The sequence below is a fragment of the Ranitomeya imitator genome, chromosome 7, assembly GCF_032444005.1.
Source record: "Ranitomeya imitator isolate aRanImi1 chromosome 7, aRanImi1.pri, whole genome shotgun sequence".
NCBI lineage: Eukaryota > Metazoa > Chordata > Amphibia > Anura > Dendrobatidae > Ranitomeya > Ranitomeya imitator.
In genome coordinates, this window is record NC_091288.1 from 217,089,173 (window position 1) to 217,112,013 (window position 22,841).

The 22,841-nt window shown below is 42.4% G+C and overlaps 1 protein-coding gene across 3 annotated transcripts; it reads left to right on the top strand.

Annotated features, from left to right (window-relative positions):
* The first annotated feature begins 1,476 nt into the window (after positions 1-1,476).
* On the top strand, positions 1,477-19,201 carry LAT (linker for activation of T cells). 3 transcript variants are annotated; one of them, XM_069734920.1, is made up of 14 exons: positions 1,477-1,641; positions 7,512-7,614; positions 7,734-7,767; positions 8,335-8,387; positions 8,613-8,676; positions 9,050-9,102; positions 9,594-9,632; positions 10,018-10,117; positions 15,969-16,057; positions 16,148-16,198; positions 16,409-16,462; positions 17,861-17,923; positions 18,084-18,137; positions 18,311-19,201. In XM_069734920.1, exons 2-13 carry the CDS (start codon positions 7,518-7,520, stop codon positions 18,134-18,136), a joined length of 750 nt encoding a protein of 249 aa, XP_069591021.1. In that variant the 5' UTR covers positions 1,477-1,641; positions 7,512-7,517; the 3' UTR covers position 18,137; positions 18,311-19,201. The 3 variants fall into 3 exon arrangements, with proteins under 3 accessions (XP_069591021.1, XP_069591020.1, XP_069591019.1); XM_069734919.1 differs by lacking the exon at positions 1,477-1,641 and adding an exon at positions 5,227-5,355; XM_069734918.1 differs by lacking the exon at positions 1,477-1,641 and adding an exon at positions 5,227-5,355 and having other exon boundaries at positions 18,254-18,388.
* Positions 19,202-22,841: the final 3,640 nt, after the last annotated feature.

Below are 22,841 nucleotides of genomic sequence, written 5' to 3' on the forward strand. Positions count from 1 at the left end.
TATGTACAGCTGGTATATCCTGGGCATCTCCTGTATATAATTACATATGTACAGCCGGTATAACCTGGGCATCTCCTGTATATAATTATTTATGTACAGCCAGTATATCCTGGGCATCTTCTGTATATAATTATATATGTACAGCTGGTATAACCTGGGCATCTCCTGTATATAATTTTATATGTACAGCCGGTATAACCTGGGTATCTCCTGCATATAATTTTATATGTACAGCTGGTGCAAGCTGGACTATGGAGTCGGTAAGTCAAACCTCCGACTCATCAATTTCCATGACACTGACTCCATCAAAATGGGCTCCGACTCCACAGCCCTGGGTATAACCTGGGTATCTCACATATATATTATATATGTACATCTGGTATAACCTAGGGAACTTCTGTGTATAATGATATATTTACAGCCGGTATAACCTGGGCATCTCCTGTATGTAATTATTTACAGTATTGCCACGGTGCACATTTTGCAGGATTGTGGAGCCTGATCTGTTCACATCATTTCTAACCACAACCACTTCCTACAGTTACTCTGGGCTGGAGGTGGTGGGGCTGAGCGGCGCACACCTACACTGCCGGGAGAACGCTGCGCCACACCGGCTCCTGTAACCCCTTAATTCCTGGGCATTCTGGTATCTGTGGATTCACTGCAAATAATAGAGAGAGATTGACTCCTGCTGCACCCCTGCCCCTTCACCCAGAAGAGCATTTGTGGGGTCAGATCCTGATGCTGGGGGGTCCAGGCTCACAATCTTCATTATAGGATAGAGCTGAGGTCCAGGCTCTGGGCGGCTGATCATGTTCTCCCCTCCATGTCTATACAGATCTTGAGCCCTGGGCAGAGTCATGGGGGGCAAATAAGGGTCTCCAAACTGTTCCCACAAAACTGAAGCTACAATTGTCCACAATGTCTTGTGCTGAAGATGAAGATTTCCCATCACTGGAGCTGAGGGGTCCGAGGCCGCCCCCTGACAACAGAACATAGCATTATCTTCCTCCACCATCTGTACAGGGGGCACAATGCAGTCAGGGGGGAATCACCAAACCCAGAATCCTCCATCAGATGCAGATAGAGAAGTGCGATCCGTCACTGCAAAGAACATGTCTCCTCCAGAGTCCAGTGATGGCGGCTTTACACCACTCCATCCGACGCTCGGCATTGTGCTTGGTGATGTACGGCTGCATGCAGCTGCTCAGCCATGAAGCTCTGGGTGGGCGCGCAGTGTTTGTTTCAGAGGAGGTCTGGACCCTGCAGTTAAGGGGGTCAGCAGAGCGGTGGGGATGTTTATGCAATTGGTGGGTGCGAGGTTGCAGGCAATTACCAAATTGGAAAAAATGTACATAGTGTAGGATCTATGCCCTGTGGCCACAGTGTCAGGGTGCAGGTGCAGGCTGCATTGTGGGTGATATAAGGGCTGATAAAGTCAGAGGGAGCAGAGCAGCAACATCCGGGAATATGTGCAGATTGACACTAAACACAGAGCCGCGCACTGCTCTCTGCACATCTCCTGGTGAACAAGTCAGCGAGCAGCCCTCCGGCCCGGGATCCTGAATATTGGGAGTAGCCCTCGAAACGGGCGACCCCAACACCCCAGTGGGCAGATTTCCAGAAAAGAGGCCCCCGATTGTAAGTATGCGACTCCTATTCTTCTCGGCCCATGGTGGATGCCCAATCCTTCACCCCAATGTCGGATCTGTTATGGACCATTTGTAGCACCGCCGTCCCCTACGGTGACCGGGCGCACAGTTCACTGCAGCCTCTGAAAACCCTCAAGCTTCTATTTATTTAAGATGATTATGATCGTACATGAGCGTCACTGTATCGGGGTGGAAGAAAGGGATATTGAGGGACATCTAGAGCACCGAGGCCCATGGTGACCAAGCAAGAAAAAACAACAAGAGCTTAGCCTTTACAAACTTAATTTCATGAAATGTGTTTGAGAGGCAACTGTGGTGGAAGTGGGGCATGTTTTTAAGGGTAAGATTCCATCTTTAGGAGGGCTCGTTTTCCTAATGTCTCCCCTTTTCATCACTAAAGGGTCAGTCACTAATCTAGATCGCGATAGGCTAACCCATATTCTTCACCCGATGGGCATTTTGAGTTTTTAAATTTTTGAAAAATTAAAATTGTATTATTTTATTTATTTCAAAGATTACTTCCATTAACGGAGGAGCCAAGTTGTGTCCTCTGTTTATCTCTTCTCCCAGTCAGAATGTGGCCATCGGTTTGCAAAAATTGGTTCTGATCGATGGAGCAGGTTGCTCTTGTCCAAGGAAAATACCTGCTCCTTGTCAGTCAGACATAAATATTCTGTTCATCAGTCAACTGTGATATCTAACAAACGCAAATATATCTCTCAGAACACAATATTTAAGAAGGAGAGAACCTATTGATTGGGAGGTCTCGCGAGGTTCCGTTACTGATTGCCATGTGTGTGACAATCTTCTATCTTTTGCCCTCTTACAAGAGATTGTGGGCTTCATCCTATTCATTACAAGACATTGTGGCGCCAAAACACGAACCCAATATTTTTAAATCTGTAAATCCATCAATCGATAAATTCCTCCAAATGCCAACAGTGGGTGGTGTCAATGATGATGGAAGGTCATCATAACCTTTAGACATGTTTTTTACATTATCTACCATCTCGGGACCCTTTATGAAGTCAACGACTCTCACAGCTGAAGAGCTGATACCAAAAATATGGGACTTCCATGGGGGTCACAAGAGGTGAAATAGACCCAATCGTCATTTCAAGCTGAGATGTGAAGAACCCGTGTGAGTCCCGCTCTCCACCGGCTCCAGTACATGGATGGAGGAATTGTTCAGGGTCAAGATGGATCTCTTCGGAAATTAGATCAAGAAAGAAGGCTAAAATGTCAACTTTTCTTGTGTTTTATTTATTTCAACCATCTCTTCTGATAACTGGGAGCTAAGTTGGTTTCTCTATTTATGAGACCTCCGTGAACAGAGATAATGTAGTAGGTGGCCATTGGTTTGAGTAAATAGGTTCTGGCCCATGAAACAAGGTGCTCTTGTTGGACGAAAATATCCACCAAAACGAACCGGATAGTTTTAAATGTGTAACCTCCCCTAATTGATAGATTCCCCAAACACCAACATTAAATGATGCTCATGATGATGGAAGGTCGTCACAACCTTTAGACCCAGCTTTTACATGGTCTACAACATATCTTTCATAAAGTCCTCAATGACTCTCACAACTGGAGTGCTAGTACCAAAGAGATGGGACTGCCATTGGTCCCAAGAGGTGAGACAGACCCCAAGGTATAAAATAATGGGCTTGTAGGGTTCCCTCTTTCCATCAGCTAGAGTATATGGATGAAGAAATCATTAAGGTTCACGATGGACCTCTTCAGCAATGAAATCAAGAAAGAAGGCTAAACGTTAACTTTTCTTGTCCTGAGGTTTGGTATTTATTCTAGTTTCTGGTTTGAGGTCTAATCTATTTTTTGTCCCCTCTGCTGATAGCACTGCCGTTTTGGATTTGCTCCAAGTATTCTTATGCTAGTTATTGATGAGCTATTTCTTTTGAAGTTATCTTCTATTATCCATGTACAGGGTGACAATAGGAGGGAGTTTACCCAACTTTTGAAGTTTTTTCCACCATCAAACTTTAAATTTAGTCAGAGATCAGAGTCATTAAAACCAGACATAAGAAGAGTGTGCCAATGATGTTCTATTAGCACGACACATTGAAGGGGACGATAACGTCACCACCTCAGGTCCAGCCATAAGCTCACTTGATGGCTCTACAGGACCCGCCATGTGAAATATGGATAGGCCGTCTTCACCAGAGAGACTCTCCATTTTGGCTGACTCTCCATCTTGAGCATCGGGCCGCCTTTTTTTTTTTTCTTCTAGTAAAACAACCCCTTTAAGTCTGTATCTCCAAACTTTTAACTGTGCGGTCCTTCTATAGGTCTACTACAAGGCCTTGAAACTTTAGGGTTTACAGCAAATCTTTGAGATTGCCTATGACATCACTGTACATAAACCAACCTGAGGTCTGGTATGGTGGTCCTCGGTCAGAGAGCTTCTTTCCTCTTCGCTCATTTCCTCGCCTTTTTTCTCTTTCTTGTGTGAAATGCTTCATCAATAATGTTTTCTTTCATGTGTGACCACACAACTCGTACATCACAGATTTAAGGGTATCTCCACCCAACAGGTAGGACACTTCTGGAGATTTGGTGGTGCACATGTTAATATCGTGAAGGAACCGGCAGCCGTAATGATTGTCACACAACTGTCCTAGAACAAATCTGCCTTATCCAGATGTGTTTGGCATGGTGGTGGGCCAAGTGATCTATCGAACCAATCCTGAGATAAGTGTAGGGTTCACTAACCTGGAGAAAAAACTGTAGACACAGAAAGTCTACTGATTTATTAGTTCTACATATTGTATGTCCTGGTAACGGCAGGAACATCCTCCGATCATATCCAGTCATGACATCCATTGTGTCACTACCTAGAATGTCCTCCGATGCATAATAGCAAGGGGAAGCTGAGACGTTGGCAGATAGTGACTGTCATAAGCTGCCAGCATCTGGCGCTCATCTTGGAGATTGCTTCTTTCTTTTTATCTTCCTTTCCATCCAAAATATCTGATAATCTTCACTAACTACAGAGCAGATTGAGACATGAGCTTGACCAGCAAAAAGAACCAGAACATTAATGCTTGGAGAGCAAAGTGTCCTGTGAAAGCTGAGACTCCCGATATAATGAGGAAGTGCTTTCTTCTAGATCTTTTCCCATGGTAATCCTACTAGATAAGGTCATGGGCACCAACTAAAAATCCACCTTCTAGCATATGTCGGAGATGCTTTATTGCCCCCACAGATACCAGTGATATTGTTGCTTTCACCCCTAACACATAACCTCATGAGGCAGGATTAAATGTTTGATGCCTTCTCTGGATCATTGGGTTGATTCCTCCAACTCTTGTTGGCCAAGTTTCATGAGTCGGTAGAGAAGAGATTCCTGCACAAGTTCTCACCACTCATGGGTCACACCGAAGAAATCTCTATATCTATTGTCAGCTCTGGTGACCATCAATGTCGGTCCATGTATATTTTGCACCTTTTATTCACTATGGAAGCCCCACCCGCAGCCCACTCGAAGGTGCAAAAACTGACTAATATAATGACTGAACCTGAAAACTCTGTAGGGTGAGAGCAGTCGCTGCACCAACCAATGACACCAAACCACAAGACCCAGATACGAGGTCTCAGTCGTCTTCTCATGCAGAGTAAGCCAAGACATCTTCCTCTCACGTACTAGAACAAGACATGCAACCGGCACAAAGATCTTCAACCAAAGGTCAGAGAAAATGATAATGTCCTACTAAACTTGAATTTAGGGGCAGTATTATAGCAGTTATATTCTTGTACATAGGTGCAGTATTATAGTAGTTATATTCTTGTACATAGGAGCAGTATTATAGTAGTTATATTCTTGTACTTAGGGGCAGTATTATAGTAGTTATATTCTTGTACATGGGGGCAGTATTATAGTAGTTATATTCTTGTACATAGGGGCAGTATTATAGTAGTTATATTCTTGTACTTAGGGGCAGTATTATAGTAGTTATATTCTTGTACATAGGAGCAGTATTATAGCAGTTACCGTATATTCTTGTACATAGGAAGCAGTATTATAGTAGATATATTCTTGTACATAGGAGCAGTATTATAGTAGTTATATTCTTGTACTTAGGGGCAGTATTATAGTAGTTATATTCTTGTACATAGGAGCAGTATTATAGTGGTTATATTCTTGTACATGGGGGCAGTATTATAGTAGTTATATTCTTGTACATAGGGGCAGTATTATAGTAGTTATATTCTTGTACATGGGAAGCAGTATTATAGTAGATATATTCTTGTACATAGGGAGCAGTATTATAATAGTGATATTCTTGTACATAGGAGCAGTATTATAGTAGTTATATTCTTGTACATAGGAGCAGTATTATAGTAGTTATATTCTTGTACATAGGAGCAGTATTATAGTAGTTATATTCTTGTACATAGGGAGCAGTATTATAGTAGTTATATTCTTGTACATAGGGAGCAGTATTATAATAGTGATATTCTTGTACATAGGAGCAGTATTATAGTAGTTATATTCTTGTACATAGAGGGCAGTATTATAGTAGTTATATTCTTGTACATAGGAGCAGTATTATAGTAGTTATATTCTTGTACATAGGGGCAGTATTATAGTAGTTATATTCTTGTACATAGGGGCAGTATTATAGTGGTTATATTCTTGTACATGGGGGCAGTATTATAGTAATTATATTCTTGTACATAGGGGCAGTATTATAGTAGTTATATTCTTGTACATGGGAAGCAGTATTATAGTAGATATATTCTTGTACATAGGGAGCAGTATTATAATAGTGATATTCTTGTACATAGGAGCAGTATTATAGTAGTTATATTCTTGTACATAGGAGCAGTATTATAGTAGTTATATTCTTGTACATAGGAGCAGTATTATAGTAGTTATATTCTTGTACATAGGGGGCAATATTATAGTAGTTATATTCTTGTACATAGGGAGCAGTATTATAATAGTGATATTCTTGTACATAGGGAGCAGTATTATAATAGTGATATTCTTGTACATAGGAGCAGTATTATAGTAGTTATATTCTTGTATATAGGGGCAGTATAATAGTAGTTATATTCTTATACATAGGGGGCAGTATTATAGTAGTTATATTCTTGTACATAAAAGCAGTATTATAGTAGTTAAATGTTTGTACATAGGGGCAGTATTATAGTAGTTATATTCTTGTACATAGGAGCAGTATTATAGTAGTTATATTCTTGTACATAGGGGCAGTATTATAGTAGTTATATTCTTGTATATAGGAGCTTTATTATAGTAGTTATATTCTTGTACATAGGAGCAGTATTATAGTAGTTATATTCTTGTACATAGGGGTCAGTTTTATAATATTTTTGCAGATTTAGAAGTTTATTTTTTTAAATGTTCTGCAGTGAGCTCTCATTTTAAGGAAGAGATGAGGGAACAGGTACTATGAAAGTAAAACTACCAAAACTGAAATTACTACATTTTCTGCTGAATAATGACTAATATTTAAAGATTACTTGATGGTTACAACCTGCAAAGTGCATAAACTCATGTATGAAGCGAGTCTGGTAATGAATACTTGCTTTGTGTTAGGCACTTACCTCTGGGTTCCCTTTATCTGGGCTGGATGGGAAATGACCGTTCCACCGTCCTACTGATTCCTTATTGAAAACTAAATTTGACAATTTTACCAAATAAATTGCTGCATTAAATTCTTTCACCTATAGGTGGCAGTCTTTGCTCTGTTATTAATGAATGCTTAAAAAACACAGCAATCCGAGTGGTAAAATATGGTATAACAAGTAACATTCCTATTAAAAAAAAAAAAAAAAGAGGTTATGTTTTTTTTTTTTCTGTTCTTTTGAATATAGGCCAGCATGATGGACACATTCAGTGTGATGTACTTTGTTGCTGTTGTTCTCCCCATAGTTCTCATCACAGGCCTGTGTATCAGCTGTCATAGAAAGATACCAAGTAAGTGTTGGAATTCTCAGTATAATACGTGTCATGGCGAATATGAAAGATGTTGTAGAAGTCTGAATTTTTAAAAAATTTTTGTAAAAAAAAAACTTTTTTTGTGCTTTCTCTCTTAGTTCACATAACGCAGACAGATTACTGTGATAACAAGTAAGTTATTCCATTCATGTAAATTTATATAATCAACAGCATCATTTAAATAAATAGATTCCCTCATAAAAACAGCGCCACCTATAGGACATAAAGATATAAAGTCTATCAGGAAGTAATGAAACAGCGCCACCTGTAGGTCATAAAGGTGTATAGCGTACATCAGGAAGTATGGACACAGCGCCATCGACAGGAAGACTCCACCAGGAAGCCGAAAAACAGCGCCACCTACAGCACATAAAGATATAAATACTCCATCAGAAACTATGGATGGTCATAAAGGTCTATAGAGTCAATCAGGCAGTATGGAAACGGCACCACCTACAGGTCATAAAAATATGTAGTGTGCATCTGGAAGTATAGGAACAGCGCCACCTGCAGGTTATATGTCGATAGACTCCAATTGGGCAAAAATTCTCTTGTTTCTCATCTTCATCTTTGGTTACATTTAGAGCCTACGTAGGCATGGCCACCTAAAGTACATTTTTTAGGGGAGGGATAAAATTGATGGGCAGTACTACATTACCCAGACTGATTTTTTTGTATTCTCATTCTCTTGTGTCGTAGGACTCATTATGCTCCACCTTCATCAAGCTTTATGATTATGAATAGACCACCAGGTAAGGCCTGACCTCAGATTCCCACATCTGTTTGACCACCCCATGGAGACAGAACGTTCTTTGTAATGTACCGGAGACGGCCTGCCTGCTCTAACCCCACGATATTTCCATAAACACCCAAACATTGATCGTATCCGAGGATCAACCCCAGAACAACAAAGTTTAGACCGTAGGACATGTTCCTCGGCTGCTGAGAACTGACCACCATATCCTCTGTCTCCACAGCTCACCTGCGATCAGTCTCCTCTCAGGGCACCATGTGCCACCAGGACATCTTGCTCACCATTCCGTACGTATCCGTCATCTCCATATCCCTGACGTTGGCCTTCTCCTCTGCACCTATCTTCACTCAGTAGGGTATATGCCTCAATAGATTGTAAGTTCTGACGGTTTCCAGGTCAGTGTGAACAGACACACACATTAGAAAGTTGACTCTGTTGACCTGAGAAGGCCTCGGTGTTTTCGTAGACTTCTAGAAAGTAATTCAGAGGTTGGGATTTCTTACACTTCCTCATATCACGGGCTGACCACAGATTTATAGCTTCTTGAGGGTTCTTGATGATAAGGAAGTACGTGATAACACCACTACAGATGAGCAGATCACACTGAGATAAAGGGCTCCTACGAGTGAGCTAAGACCCTCTGAACATCTGTCTCCACAGGAAGTCACCCAACTGCGAGAGCCGTAGAAGTTCGGTGGGAAGAGAAATTCAAGGTAGGTTCTAAAACTCATCTCATCTGGAGCATGTATCCCAGGGTTTTATTATGAGGTGGGCACCAGATATATTTGCCCCGTGGTGCTGGTGATAATGTGGGTCTGATGGCGATGATGGATATGGAGACTTTCACCGGTTTACCAAAATTTGGTGACTTCCAGATTTTTTGTAGGACCCTTTTGTAGGGTCTACGTCTTGAGCATTGGTTGTGAGGATCTACTATATTCTAGACCTTTTATTTCGAATGATCTAGTCAACCTCTGATACAGGTTTTTCTACTTGTCTTCCACCCACTGTATTAAGTTCATTCATATCCAACCTCATTTCAGAGACACATACAGCAGGACAACCAGTAGACAAATATCTTATGTTTATGGAGAACTTTACCTCTGCGGATAGTCTCACGTCTTCATCATATTTCTTAAACTTCTTCTGTCATTATACTGAGTTGTCCAAGTCTTTTCTTGATTCCTTATCTTTCTGCTCTCAGGTTACCCCGATGGATGCGACTCCATCCCACGCGCAGCAAGTACGTGACCTCTGTAATCTTATGTATCAAGCACAAGTCCAACTTTCCATATGGCACTCGTGATACCCGAGGACCATAAGTTTGGCCCTTCCTAAAGTCACCTATGATGATGGTAAAACCATCTACCAGGATTGTTGTTGGGTTGATGTATTTCCTAGTTCCCCATACTTGGTTACGACTTATGGCCATCTTGATTTAATTGGGGACATACGAGGTGGTCATCAGAGTATCTTCTGCAGGCTCTTCATGAATGACTTTACATTTCCCACTTGTATAAAATTTGTACGCGCAAGTACAAAACCAGGAAAATAATTTGTTTAAAGTGGAAAACCCCTTTTTAAGTCAAGTGGCCGCATCAACTGTGTCCCTTCTCTCCCATCTGTAGGTACTTATCTCTTAAAAAGTAAAAGTATAGAAGTAGATGATTATGACGATGAAGGAGAAGACCCAAACTACTCCAATGACAACCAGGCTTGCGGATACATGTAAGAAGGCCTGATATCCAGTAGATGACAGCGTGTGGATACGTAGTGCCTGCCTCCATGGGAAATACTGTAATGAAATGCTGAATGGAACATAAGGAGATGGTGGAGAATGGCTGACACTATGATATAGCTGACAATATGAGAGAGCTGACATTTGCTAGACCTTTTATAGCTGATAACACGTCAGAGCTGACACACACGATCCAAACCTTCGTACATGTACGCAGTGCACCATCCAAACCTTCATACATGTACAGTGCATAATCCAAACCTTCATACAGAGTGCACCATCCAAACCTTCATACATGTACACAGTGCACCATCCAAACCATCATACATATACACAGTGCACCATCCAAACCTTCATACACATACACAGTGCACCATCCAAACCTTCATACATATACACAGTGCACCATCCAAACCATCATACATATACACAGTGCACCATCCAAACCTTCATACACATACACAGTGCACCATCCAAACCTTCATACACAGTGCACCATCCAAACCTTCATACACAGTGCACCATCCAAACCATCATACATGTACGCAGTGCACCATCCAAACCATCATACATATACACAGTGCACCATCCAAACCATCATACATATACACAGTGCACCATCCAAACCTTCATACACATACACAGTGCACCATCCAAACCTTCATACACATACACAGTGCACCATCCAAACCATCATACATATACACAGTGCACCATCCAAACCATCATACATATACACAGTGCACCATCCAAACCTTCATACACAGTGCACCATCCAAACCATCATACATATACACAGTGCACCATCCAAACCTTCATACATGTACAGTGCATAATCCAAACCTTCATACAGAGTGCACCATCCAAACCTTCATACATGTACACAGTGCACCATCCAAACCATCATACATGTACACAGTGCACCATCCAAACCATCATACATATACACAGTGCACCATCCAAACCTTCATACACATACACAGTGCACCATCCAAACCTTCATACACATACACAGTGCACCATCCAAACCATCATACATATACACAGTGCACCATCCAAACCTTCATACACATACACAGTGCACCATCCAAACCTTCATACACAGTGCACCATCCAAACCTTCATACACAGTGCACCATCCAAACCTTCATACATGTACGCAGTGCACCATCCAAACCATCATACATATACACAGTGCACCATCCAAACCATCATACATATACACAGTGCACCATCCAAACCTTCATACACATACACAGTGCACCATCCAAACCTTCATACACATACACAGTGCACCATCCAAACCATCATACATATACACAGTGCACCATCCAAACCTTCATACACAGTGCACCATCCAAACCATCATACATATACACAGTGCACCATCCAAACCATCATACATATACACAGTGCACCATCCAAACCTTCATACACAGTGCACCATCCAAACCTTCATACACGTACACAGTGCACCATCCAAACCTTCATACACAGTGCACCATCCAAACCTTCATACACAGTGCACCATCCAAACCATCATACATATACACAGTGCACCATCCAAACCTTCATACACATACACAGTGCACCATCCAAACCTTCATACACATACACAGTGCACCATCCAAACCATCATACATATACACAGTGCACCATCCAAACCTTCATACACAGTGCACCATCCAAACCTTCATACACAGTGCACCATCCAAACCTTCATACACGTACACAGTGCACCATCCAAACCTTCATACACAGTGCACCATCCAAACCTTCATACACAGTGCACCATCCAAACCATCATACATATACACAGTGCACCATCCAAACCTTCATACACATACACAGTGCACCATCCAAACCTTCATACACATACACAGTGCACCATCCAAACCATCATACATATACACAGTGCACCATCCAAACCTTCATACACATACACAGTGCACCATCCAAACCTTCATACACAGTGCACCATCCAAACCTTCATACACAGTGCACCATCCAAACCATCATACATGTACGCAGTGCACCATCCAAACCATCATACATATACACAGTGCACCATCCAAACCATCATACATATACACAGTGCACCATCCAAACCTTCATACACATACACAGTGCACCATCCAAACCTTCATACACATACACAGTGCACCATCCAAACCATCATACATATACACAGTGCACCATCCAAACCTTCATACACAGTGCACCATCCAAACCATCATACATATACACAGTGCACCATCCAAACCATCATACATATACACAGTGCACCATCCAAACCATCATACATATACACAGTGCACCATCCAAACCTTCATACACAGTGCACCATCCAAACCTTCATACACGTACACAGTGCACCATCCAAACCTTCATACACAGTGCACCATCCAAACCTTCATACACGTACACAGTGCACCATCCAAACCTTCATACACAGTGCACCATCCAAACCTTCATACACAGTGCACCATCCAAACCATCATACATATACACAGTGCACCATCCAAACCTTCATACACATACACAGTGCACCATCCAAACCTTCATACACATACACAGTGCACCATCCAAACCATCATACATATACACAGTGCACCATCCAAACCTTCATACACAGTGCACCATCCAAACCTTCATACACAGTGCACCATCCAAACCTTCATACACAGTGCACCATCCAAACCATCATACATATACACAGTGCACCATCCAAACCTTCATACACATACACAGTGCACCATCCAAACCTTCATACACATACACAGTGCACCATCCAAACCATCATACATATACACAGTGCACCATCCAAACCTTCATACACATACACAGTGCACCATCCAAACCTTCATACACAGTGCACCATCCAAACATCATACATATACACAGTGCACCATCCAAACCATCATACATATACACAGTGCACCATCCAAACCTTCATACACAGTGCACCATCCAAACCTTCATACACAGTGCACCATCCAAACCTTCATACACATAACAGTGCACCATCCAAACCATCATACACGTACACAGTGCACCATCCAAACCTTCATACACAGTGCACCATCCAAACCTTCATACACAGTGCACCATCCAAACCTTCATACACATACAGTGCACCATCCAAACCTTCATACATGTGCACCATCCAAACCTTCATACACATACACAGTGCACCATCAACACCATAATACGTGTGCACATTGCACCATCCAAACCTTCATACATGTACACAGTGCACCATCCAAACCTTCATACACATACAGTGCACAATCCAAACCTTCATACAGAGTGCACCATCCAAACCATCATACATATACACAGTGCACCATCCAAACCTTCATACACATACAGTGCACCATCCAAACCTTCATACATGTACAGTGCATAATCCAAACCTTCATACAGAGTGCACCATCCAAACCATCATACATATACACAGTGCACCATCCAAACCTTCATACATGTACAGTGCATAATCCAAACCTTCATACAGAGTGCACCATCCAAACCTTCATACACATACACAGTGCACCATCCAAACCATCATACATATACACAGTGCACCATCCAAACCATCATACATGTACGCAGTGCACCATCCAAACCATCATACATGTACGCAGTGCACCATCCAAACCATCATACATATACACAGTGCACCATCCAAACCATCATACATATACACAGTGCACCATTCAAACCTTCATACACATACACAGTGCACCATCCAAACCTTCATACACATACACAGTGCACCATCCAAACCTTCATACACATACACAGTGCACCATCCAAACCTTCATACACATACACAGTGCACCATCCAAACCTTCATACACATACACAGTGCACCATCCAAACCTTCATACACATACACAGTGCACCATCCAAACCATCATACATATACACAGTGCACCATTCAAACCTTCATACACAGTGCACCATCCAAACCTTCATACACAGTGCACCATCCAAACCTTCATACACATACAGTGCACAATCCAAACCTTCATACACATAACAGTGCACCATCCAAACCTTCATACATGTGCACCGTGCACCATCAACACCATAATACGTGTGCACATTGCACCATCCAAACCTTCATACATGTACACATTGCACCATCCAAACCTTCATACACATACAGTGCACCATCCAAACCTTCATACACATACAGTGCACAATCCAAACCTTCATACACATACACAGTGCACCATCCAAACCTTCATACATGTGCACCATCCAAACCTTCATACACATACACAGTGCACCATCAACACCATAATACGTGTGCACATTGCACCATCCAAACCATCATACATATACACAGTGCACCATCCAAACCTTCATACACATACAGTGCACCATCCAAACCTTCATACACATACAGTGCACAATCCAAACCTTCATACACATAACAGTGCACCATCCAAACCTTCATACACAGTGCACCATCCAAACCTTCATACACAGTGCACCATCCAAACCTTCATACACATACAGTGCACCATCCAAACCTTCATACACATACAGTGCACCATCTAAACCTTCATACATGTGCACCATCCAAACCTTCATACACATACACAGTGCACCATCAACACCATAATACGTGTGCACATTGCACCATCCAAACCTTCATACACATACAGTGCACCATCCAAACCTTCATACACATACAGTGCACAATCCAAACCTTCATACACATACACAGTGCACCATCCAAACCTTCATACATGTGCACCATCCAAACCTTCATACACATACACAGTGCACCATCAACACCATAATACGTGTGCACAGTGCACCATCCAAACCTTCATACATGTACGCAGTGCACCATCCAAGCCTTCATACATGTACGCAGTGCACCATCCAAACCTTCATACACATACGCAGTGCACCATCCAAGCCTTCATACATGTACACAGTGCACCATCCAAACCTTCATACACATACAGTGCACCATCCAAACCTTCATACATGTACTCAGTGCACCATTTATGCAGTTCAATATCCAAACTGCCAGAGATGAAGCCCCTGATATATGCACAGTTCACAACCCAAACCTCTAAAGCATACATACTGTAGTGCTCCATCCAAAACCTCAAATACATACATAGTGCACCATCAACACCATAATACGTGTGCACAGTGCACCATCCAAACCTTCATACATGTACACATTGAACCATCCAAGCCTTCATACATGTACACAGTGCACCATCCAAGCCTTCATACATGTACACAGTGCACCATCCAAGCCTTCATACATGTACACAGTGCACCATCCAAGCCTTCATACATGTACGCAGTGCACCATCCAAACCTTCATACACATACACAGTGCACCATCCAAACCTTCATACATGTACTCAGTGCACCATCCAAACCTTCATACACATACACAGTGCACCATCCAAGCCTTCATACATGTACACAGTGCACCATCCAAACCTTCATACACATACAGTGCACCATCCAAACCTTCATACATGTACTCAGTGCACCATTTATGCAGTTCAATATCCAAACTGCCAGAGATGAAGCCCCTGATATATGCACAGTTCACAACCCAAACCTCTAAAGCATACATACTGTAGTGCTCCATCCAAAACCTCAAATACATACATAGTGCACCGTCCACACATTCATGCATCAAAGACACAGTCCCAAATCTTTTTTTTAATCTAAGACTATTCATCCATCCCACCACTTCAACAAATGAACAGATCACTAGATGTAGGCTTCATTCATCATTGTAACACCTTCACCCCTCATCCTTATACTAATGCCCTACACTTTATACCCATCCAGTGTGGTACTACCAGACGACGGGGCCACTAATCTTGGACCTGCGCTGGTGGTTACATGCGATGTGGACAACAGAGCGAGCCTCTCCTCAGGTACGAGAACGTTCTGTCATCTATCAGGGAGAAAGGTTTGGACCAAACCATTTCTGAGGCCTCTGATTATACCTTGTTTTTGTTTCGCAGTGGGCACCGATGAAAATTATGTAAATGTCGGCAATTCTGATGACACAAAGGGTAAGGGGAACGTTAATAACGGCATTTCCTCAAGATGTGGTCTGAAATTAGCACTTAACGCAAAATGTTGAAAATTGGTTTGGAAAGTTTAGCGTTCCAACACCTGGTGATAGGCACAGAACCAGAAATCTACCAGAGATGATTGGCTACCGATCTTGTTCTTGCTTCTATGGACCTATCTTGTAATAATTTCCATTATTCTGTTTTCAGCACCTTCCATCGATGGCAACTACGTTAACGTCGGAGATGCGAGTGATATCAAGGGTATTTATATTATAGATATGCGTCAGGAAAGGCAATTGTGGGAGAAGAGGTCAGACACATGGGGAAAAGGGCAGGAGAATTAAGTATGAAGGATGCTTAAAATGTTGGTTGAAATTCAATGGTGATGGTTATTGAGGAGGAGTTTGTGGAGACTGATGAAGGATAAGATATGAAAAAGGATCAGGAATGGAAGAGAAGGTTGGAAAGACTGGTGAAGAATATGGCATGGAAGAGTGGAGATATGCTGCTACGGTCAAGGTCAGTTATGTGGTCAAAGAACTGTTAATGAGGAGGAGGCTGGATAAATTGGTTAACGACCTAAAATGGAAGAAGAGGTTGGATAGCTTAGTCAGAAATCTGTTATAGAACTTGGAGGTTGAATAGATTGGTAAAGAATCATGTATGGAAGAGTAAAATGGATAGATTGGTCAAGGATCACACATGGAAGAGGTGGATTGATAGTTTGGTTAAAGGTCAGATATGGAGGAGATGGTTAGATAAAAAGTCTAAGAATCATATATGGAAGATGTAATTCGTTAAATCAGTCAGTGTTAGGTATGGAAAAGGAGGTTGGATAGACTGGTCAAAAATTAGGCATGGAATACTGGAAATATGTCAGTATGGTCAAGGTTAAGTATGGCAGAGGAGGAGAAATACAGAGGTCAAGGATCAGTTTTTGAAGAGTAGGTTTGATAGATTGGTCAAGGATCAGGAACTGCAGAGAAGGTTAGATATAAATGTCAAGGATCTGATTTAGAATGATGGCCAAGAATCAAATGGGGAGAAGGAGGTTAGATCAAGACCATTCAAAGTCTGGCATGGAAGATGGGTTTAGATAGATTGGTCAAGGTTCAGGTATGGAAGAAGAGGTTGAATAGACCAAACAAGGTCAGGTGTGGAAGAGGAAGTTATATATAGGCTGTTCAAGGTCAGGTGTGGAAGAGGAGGTTATATAGGCTGTCCAGGGTAAGGTGTGGTGGAGGAGGCTAATTAGGTGGCTAAAATTATAGAGTTGATGGTTAAATAAATTGCTGAAAAAATAAAGAAACTTAGAGTTGTCCATCTAGTTTTTATTTGGCTCTTGGCTATTTCCCGGGGCCTTCTCATTGGAATGCATAATTTTTTGTTTAGCCAAGAGGTAACATGATGAAATCCAGCACACCGATCAATTTTAGTGTTAGGAGATCCTGATATACATTAGATCCTTGGCAAATTTCACTACATTTCACAATATGTCAGGCGTGACTGGAGAGTTTAGACCTATTAAGGAAGGATCACATATTGGTTTACTAAGTGGCAGAAGGATTATATCCAGATAAGACGAGTGGCAGGACTTGCCAGAATAGGATGATGCTCGGATACATTGAATGCGTCAAACGTTAAACTCTCTTCTCGTAGGAGAAAGTCTGGAGTATGTGAATGTAGAAGATGCCGAAACCCACTCCGCTTCCATTAATCAGGGTAGGTTTTCGGGAAGGTACTAGGTAGGTGGAATGTCCTCAGGTCTTAGATGAACATGCTAGTGAGCAAATTTAGGTTATAAAATATTTCCAAACTATGAATTATTTGCTTGCTCTGTTTTCTACAGGGGAAAAAAAACATCTTGCATTATGTCTTACAGAGAGTGAAGATGATGACATTCCCGAATATGAAAACATTGAGAAAGTGCATTAAGGTATATAAGTAACCCTCTAGTCTTGAGTTGGGGGGCAATGGCCAACTCGTTGTCTCATCTTGTCAAATATTATATCTGGGGATGTTTACTATCTCCATCCTCTACATGTCTTCCAGGTTAGGACTCCATCCTTGCTGAAGGACAGGCCTTTATTTTTTATTTTTTTTTTTCAGACAACTGACCCCCAATATTCCCTGCCTGGACCCAATAGGAAGTCTTCTTGATGGACCTTTTATGCCTTAGGTTGACCTGTTAACTACGTTTCTTGAGTCCTATCTTTGGGATGACCTCCTCTTGCCCTTACTGGACTATTCTACATTGAGTTTCTAGGTTGAACTGGATCCCATTATAATTCCCAACCAATCCTTGATGAACCTGAGATGAATCATGAGTCATTTGAACATAGATGAAGATGGGATCTGACCCTTGGAAAACTCATAATGAATATTTTTCTTTTCTAATTTACTCTTTTTTTTTTTTTTTTTTTTTGTTTTCTGAAGAAATAAGATGCCACCAAACTGGTGTCAGACACGTTTACAAAAATATTAGATACATCTAGAAGACATCGGAATAGTTCCTAGACATCACGTAAGAAAGTGGAATGGAACTATTGGAATCCTGTGGTGGAAATGGTTGGAGACCACTAATCTAACCTGAGACATATATATGGTAGTGCATGTTTTTGTTATTTATACCTTGTAGATATTTTTATGTTTTCCTTCCATATCTTGCTGGCCAGAGCCTGAGATGTTTGCCTCTTCTATGATCATGGACCTGTAGCTGAAGAACGTGATAATTTGGTGCCACTGTAGATGCTCAAGATGAGACTCCTTGTGTCTGTAGTAATAGGCCTACAACATGTATAAGCTGACACAAACTCCTCACAATAATTAAACTCTTTCCCCCATTATCCTATGATGATATTCCTGAGAAAATGTAAAGATAATCTTTGTGGGGAGTGACCGAAATGCATCCGACACGTTTTATATGACGACTTATTTATTTCTTTTATTCTAGTATTTCTACTGTTCATTTTATTATGTTATTAAAGGCTTTGATATCAACCCAAGGGTCCAATCATTTCCTACATATTTGCATCTGTTCGAGTGTCAATTGCCTGGTTTATGGCGAAGGGGCAAATTTCGGGTTACACTATGGGCAGTGTTGGAGTATAGAAATTGGTTGAGGGATGGAATTTGGCTAGGATTAGGCCGGTCATCCAACAGTTCATTGGGGTCACACACGTCTCCCCAGACGTCCCTGATGCATGCGAATGTCAGACTGAATGTTTATGTATTCTCCATGGAAGAGCGGAGGGTTTCCTGAGGAAACAATCGAGTAGAGCGTTGATTTTCAACCGGTCATTCCTTCTCTCCATCAATATCATCTGTTGGGGGAAGAGTCAGGAGATCCACATTAACGATAGATGGTTGGCCGGCACCACCGATACCGACGGGTTCAGCAGATTTTAATGTGTATGGGAGGATTTGGTGTTGACCTATAGATTGAATTAGGGCTGGGAGATATAGAGGGGTTTACGGTTTGACCAGAGTTAGAAGTGGTTTGAGGGCCGATTGTTATGTCTGCTAATGAAAGGTGTAATGAAGGCAATCCAGAGACACAGTGTGCCTAGCAATCAGAGCGCACACAGTGATCTGACAAATACCCAAAAACAAAGAACGAGCTCTGAGACGTGGAAACTCTGTAGACTGCACACCTACCTATGCTAAACACAACTAAAAGCGGCTGTGGATTGCGCCTAGCAACTACCTATGCAACTCGGCACAGCCTAAGAAACTAGCTAGCCTGAAGATAGAAAAATAGGCCTGACTTGCCCCCAGAGAAATACCCCAAAGGAAAAGGCAGCCCCCCACATATAATGACTGTGAGTAAGATGAAAAGACAAAACGTAGGGATGAAATAGATTCAGCAAAGTGGGGCCCGATAATCTTAGACAGAGCGAGGATAGTAAAGCGAACTTTGCAGTCTACAAAAAACCCTAAAGCAAAAACCACGCAAAGGGGGCAAAAAAGACCCACCGTGCCGAACTAACGGCACGGCGGTACACCCTTTGCTTCTCAGAGCTACCAGCAAAACAAAAGACAAGCTGGACAGAAAAAAAGCAACAAAAAAGCACTTAGCTATACAGAGCAGCAGGTCACAGGAACAAGCAGAAGAAGCTCAGATCCAACACTGGAACATTGACAAGGAGCAGGGATAGCAGCATCAGGCGGAGTTAAGTAACGAAGCAGTTAACGAGCTCACCAGAACACCTGAGGAAAGAAGCTCAGAAGCTGCAGTACCACTTGTGACCACAGGAGTGAATTCAGCCACAGAATTCACAACAGTACCCCCCCCTTGAGGAGGGGTCACCGAACCCTCACCAGAGCCCCCAGGCCGACCAGGATGAGCCGCATGAAAGGCACGAACAAGATCGGGAGCATGAACATCAGAGGCAAAAACCCAGGAATTATCTTCCTGAGCATAACCCTTCCATTTAACCAGATACTGGAGTTTCCGTCTAGAAACACGAGAATCCAAAATCTTCTCCACAATATACTCCAATTCCCCCTCCACCAAAACCGGGGCAGGAGGCTCAACAGATGGAACCATAGGTGCCACGTATCTCCGCAACAACGACCTATGGAATACATTATGTATGGAAAAGGAGTCTGGGAGGGTCAAACGAAAAGACACAGGATTGAGAACCTCAGAAATCCTATACGGACCAATAAAACGAGGTTTAAATTTAGGAGAGGAAACCTTCATAGGAATATGACGAGAAGATAACCAAACCAGATCCCCAACACGAAGTCGGGGACCCACACGGCGTCTGCGATTAGCGAAAAGTTGAGCCTTCTCCTGGGACAAGGTCAAATTGTCCACTACCTGAGTCCAGATCTGCTGCAACCTGTCCACCACAGAATCCACACCAGGACAGTCCGAAGACTCAACCTGTCCTGAAGAGAAACGAGGATGGAACCCAGAATTGCAAAAAAATGGAGAAACCAAGGTAGCCGAGCTGGCCCGATTATTAAGGGCGAACTCAGCCAACGGCAAAAAGGACACCCAATCATCCTGGTCAGCAGAAACAAAACATCTCAGATAAGTTTCCAAGGTCTGATTGGTTCGTTCGGTCTGGCCATTAGTTTGAGGATGGAAAGCCGAGGAAAAGGATAGGTCAATGCCCATCCTACCACAAAAGGCTCGCCAAAACCTTGAAACAAACTGGGAACCTCTGTCAGAAACAATATTCTCAGGAATGCCATGCAACCGAACCACATGCTGAAAGAACAAAGGTACCAAATCAGAGGAGGAAGGCAATTTAGCCAAGGGCACCAGATGGACCATTTTAGAAAAGCGATCACAGACCACCCAAATGACTGACATCTTTTGAGAAACGGGAAGGTCAGAAATGAAATCCATCGAAATATGTGTCCAAGGCCTCCTTGGGACCGGCAAGGGCAAAAGCAACCCACTGGCACGAGAACAGCAGGGCTTAGCCCTAGCACAAATCCCACAGGACTGCACAAAAGTACGTACATCCCGTGACAGAGATGGCCACCAGAAGGATCTAGCCACTAACTCTCTGGTACCAAAGATTCCAGGATGACCAGCCAACACCGAACAATGAAGTTCAGAGATAAGTTTATTAGTCCACCTATCAGGGACGAACAGTTTCTCCGCTGGACAACGATCAGGTTTATTCGCCTGAAATTTTTGCAGCACCCGCCGCAAATCAGGGGAGATGGCAGACACAATGACTCCTTCCTTGAGGATACCCGCTGGCTCAGATAAACCCGGAGAGTCGGGCACAAAACTCCTAGACAGAGCATCCGCCTTCACATTTTTAGAGCCCGGAAGGTACGAAATCACAAAGTCGAAGCGGGCAAAAAATAACGACCAACGGGCCTGTCTAGGATTCAAGCGCTTGGCAGACTCGAGATAAGTCAAGTTCTTATGATCAGTCAATACCACCACGCGATGCTTAGCTCCTTCAAGCCAATGGCGCCATTCCTCGAATGCCCACTTCATGGCCAGCAACTCTCGGTTGCCCACATCATAATTACGCTCAGCGGGCGAAAACTTCCTGGAAAAGAAAGCACATGGTTTCATCACTGAGCAATCAGAACCTCTCTGTGACAAAACCGCCCCTGCTCCAATCTCAGAAGCATCAACCTCGACCTGGAACGGAAGAGAAACATCTGGCTGACACAACACAGGGGCAGAACAAAAACGACGCTTCAATTCCTGAAAAGCTTCCACAGCAGCAGAAGACCAATTAACCAAATCAGCACCCTTCTTGGTCAAATCTGTCAATGGTTTGGCAATGCTAGACAAATTACAGATGAAGCGACGATAAAAATTAGCAAAGCCCAGGAACTTTTGCAGACTTTTCAGAGATGTCGGCTGAATCCAATCCTGGATGGCTTGGACCTTAACTGGATCCATCTCGATAGTAGAAGGGGTAAAGATGAACCCCAAAAATGAAACTTTCTGCACACCGAAGAGACACTTAGATCCCTTCACAAACAAAGAATTAGCACGCAGGACCTGAAAAACCATTCTGACCTGCTTCACATGAGACTCCCAATCATCTGAGAAGATCAAAATGTCATCCAAGTAAACAATCAGGAATTTATCCAGATACTCACGGAAGATGTCATGCATAAAAGACTGAAACACAGATGGAGCATTGGCAAG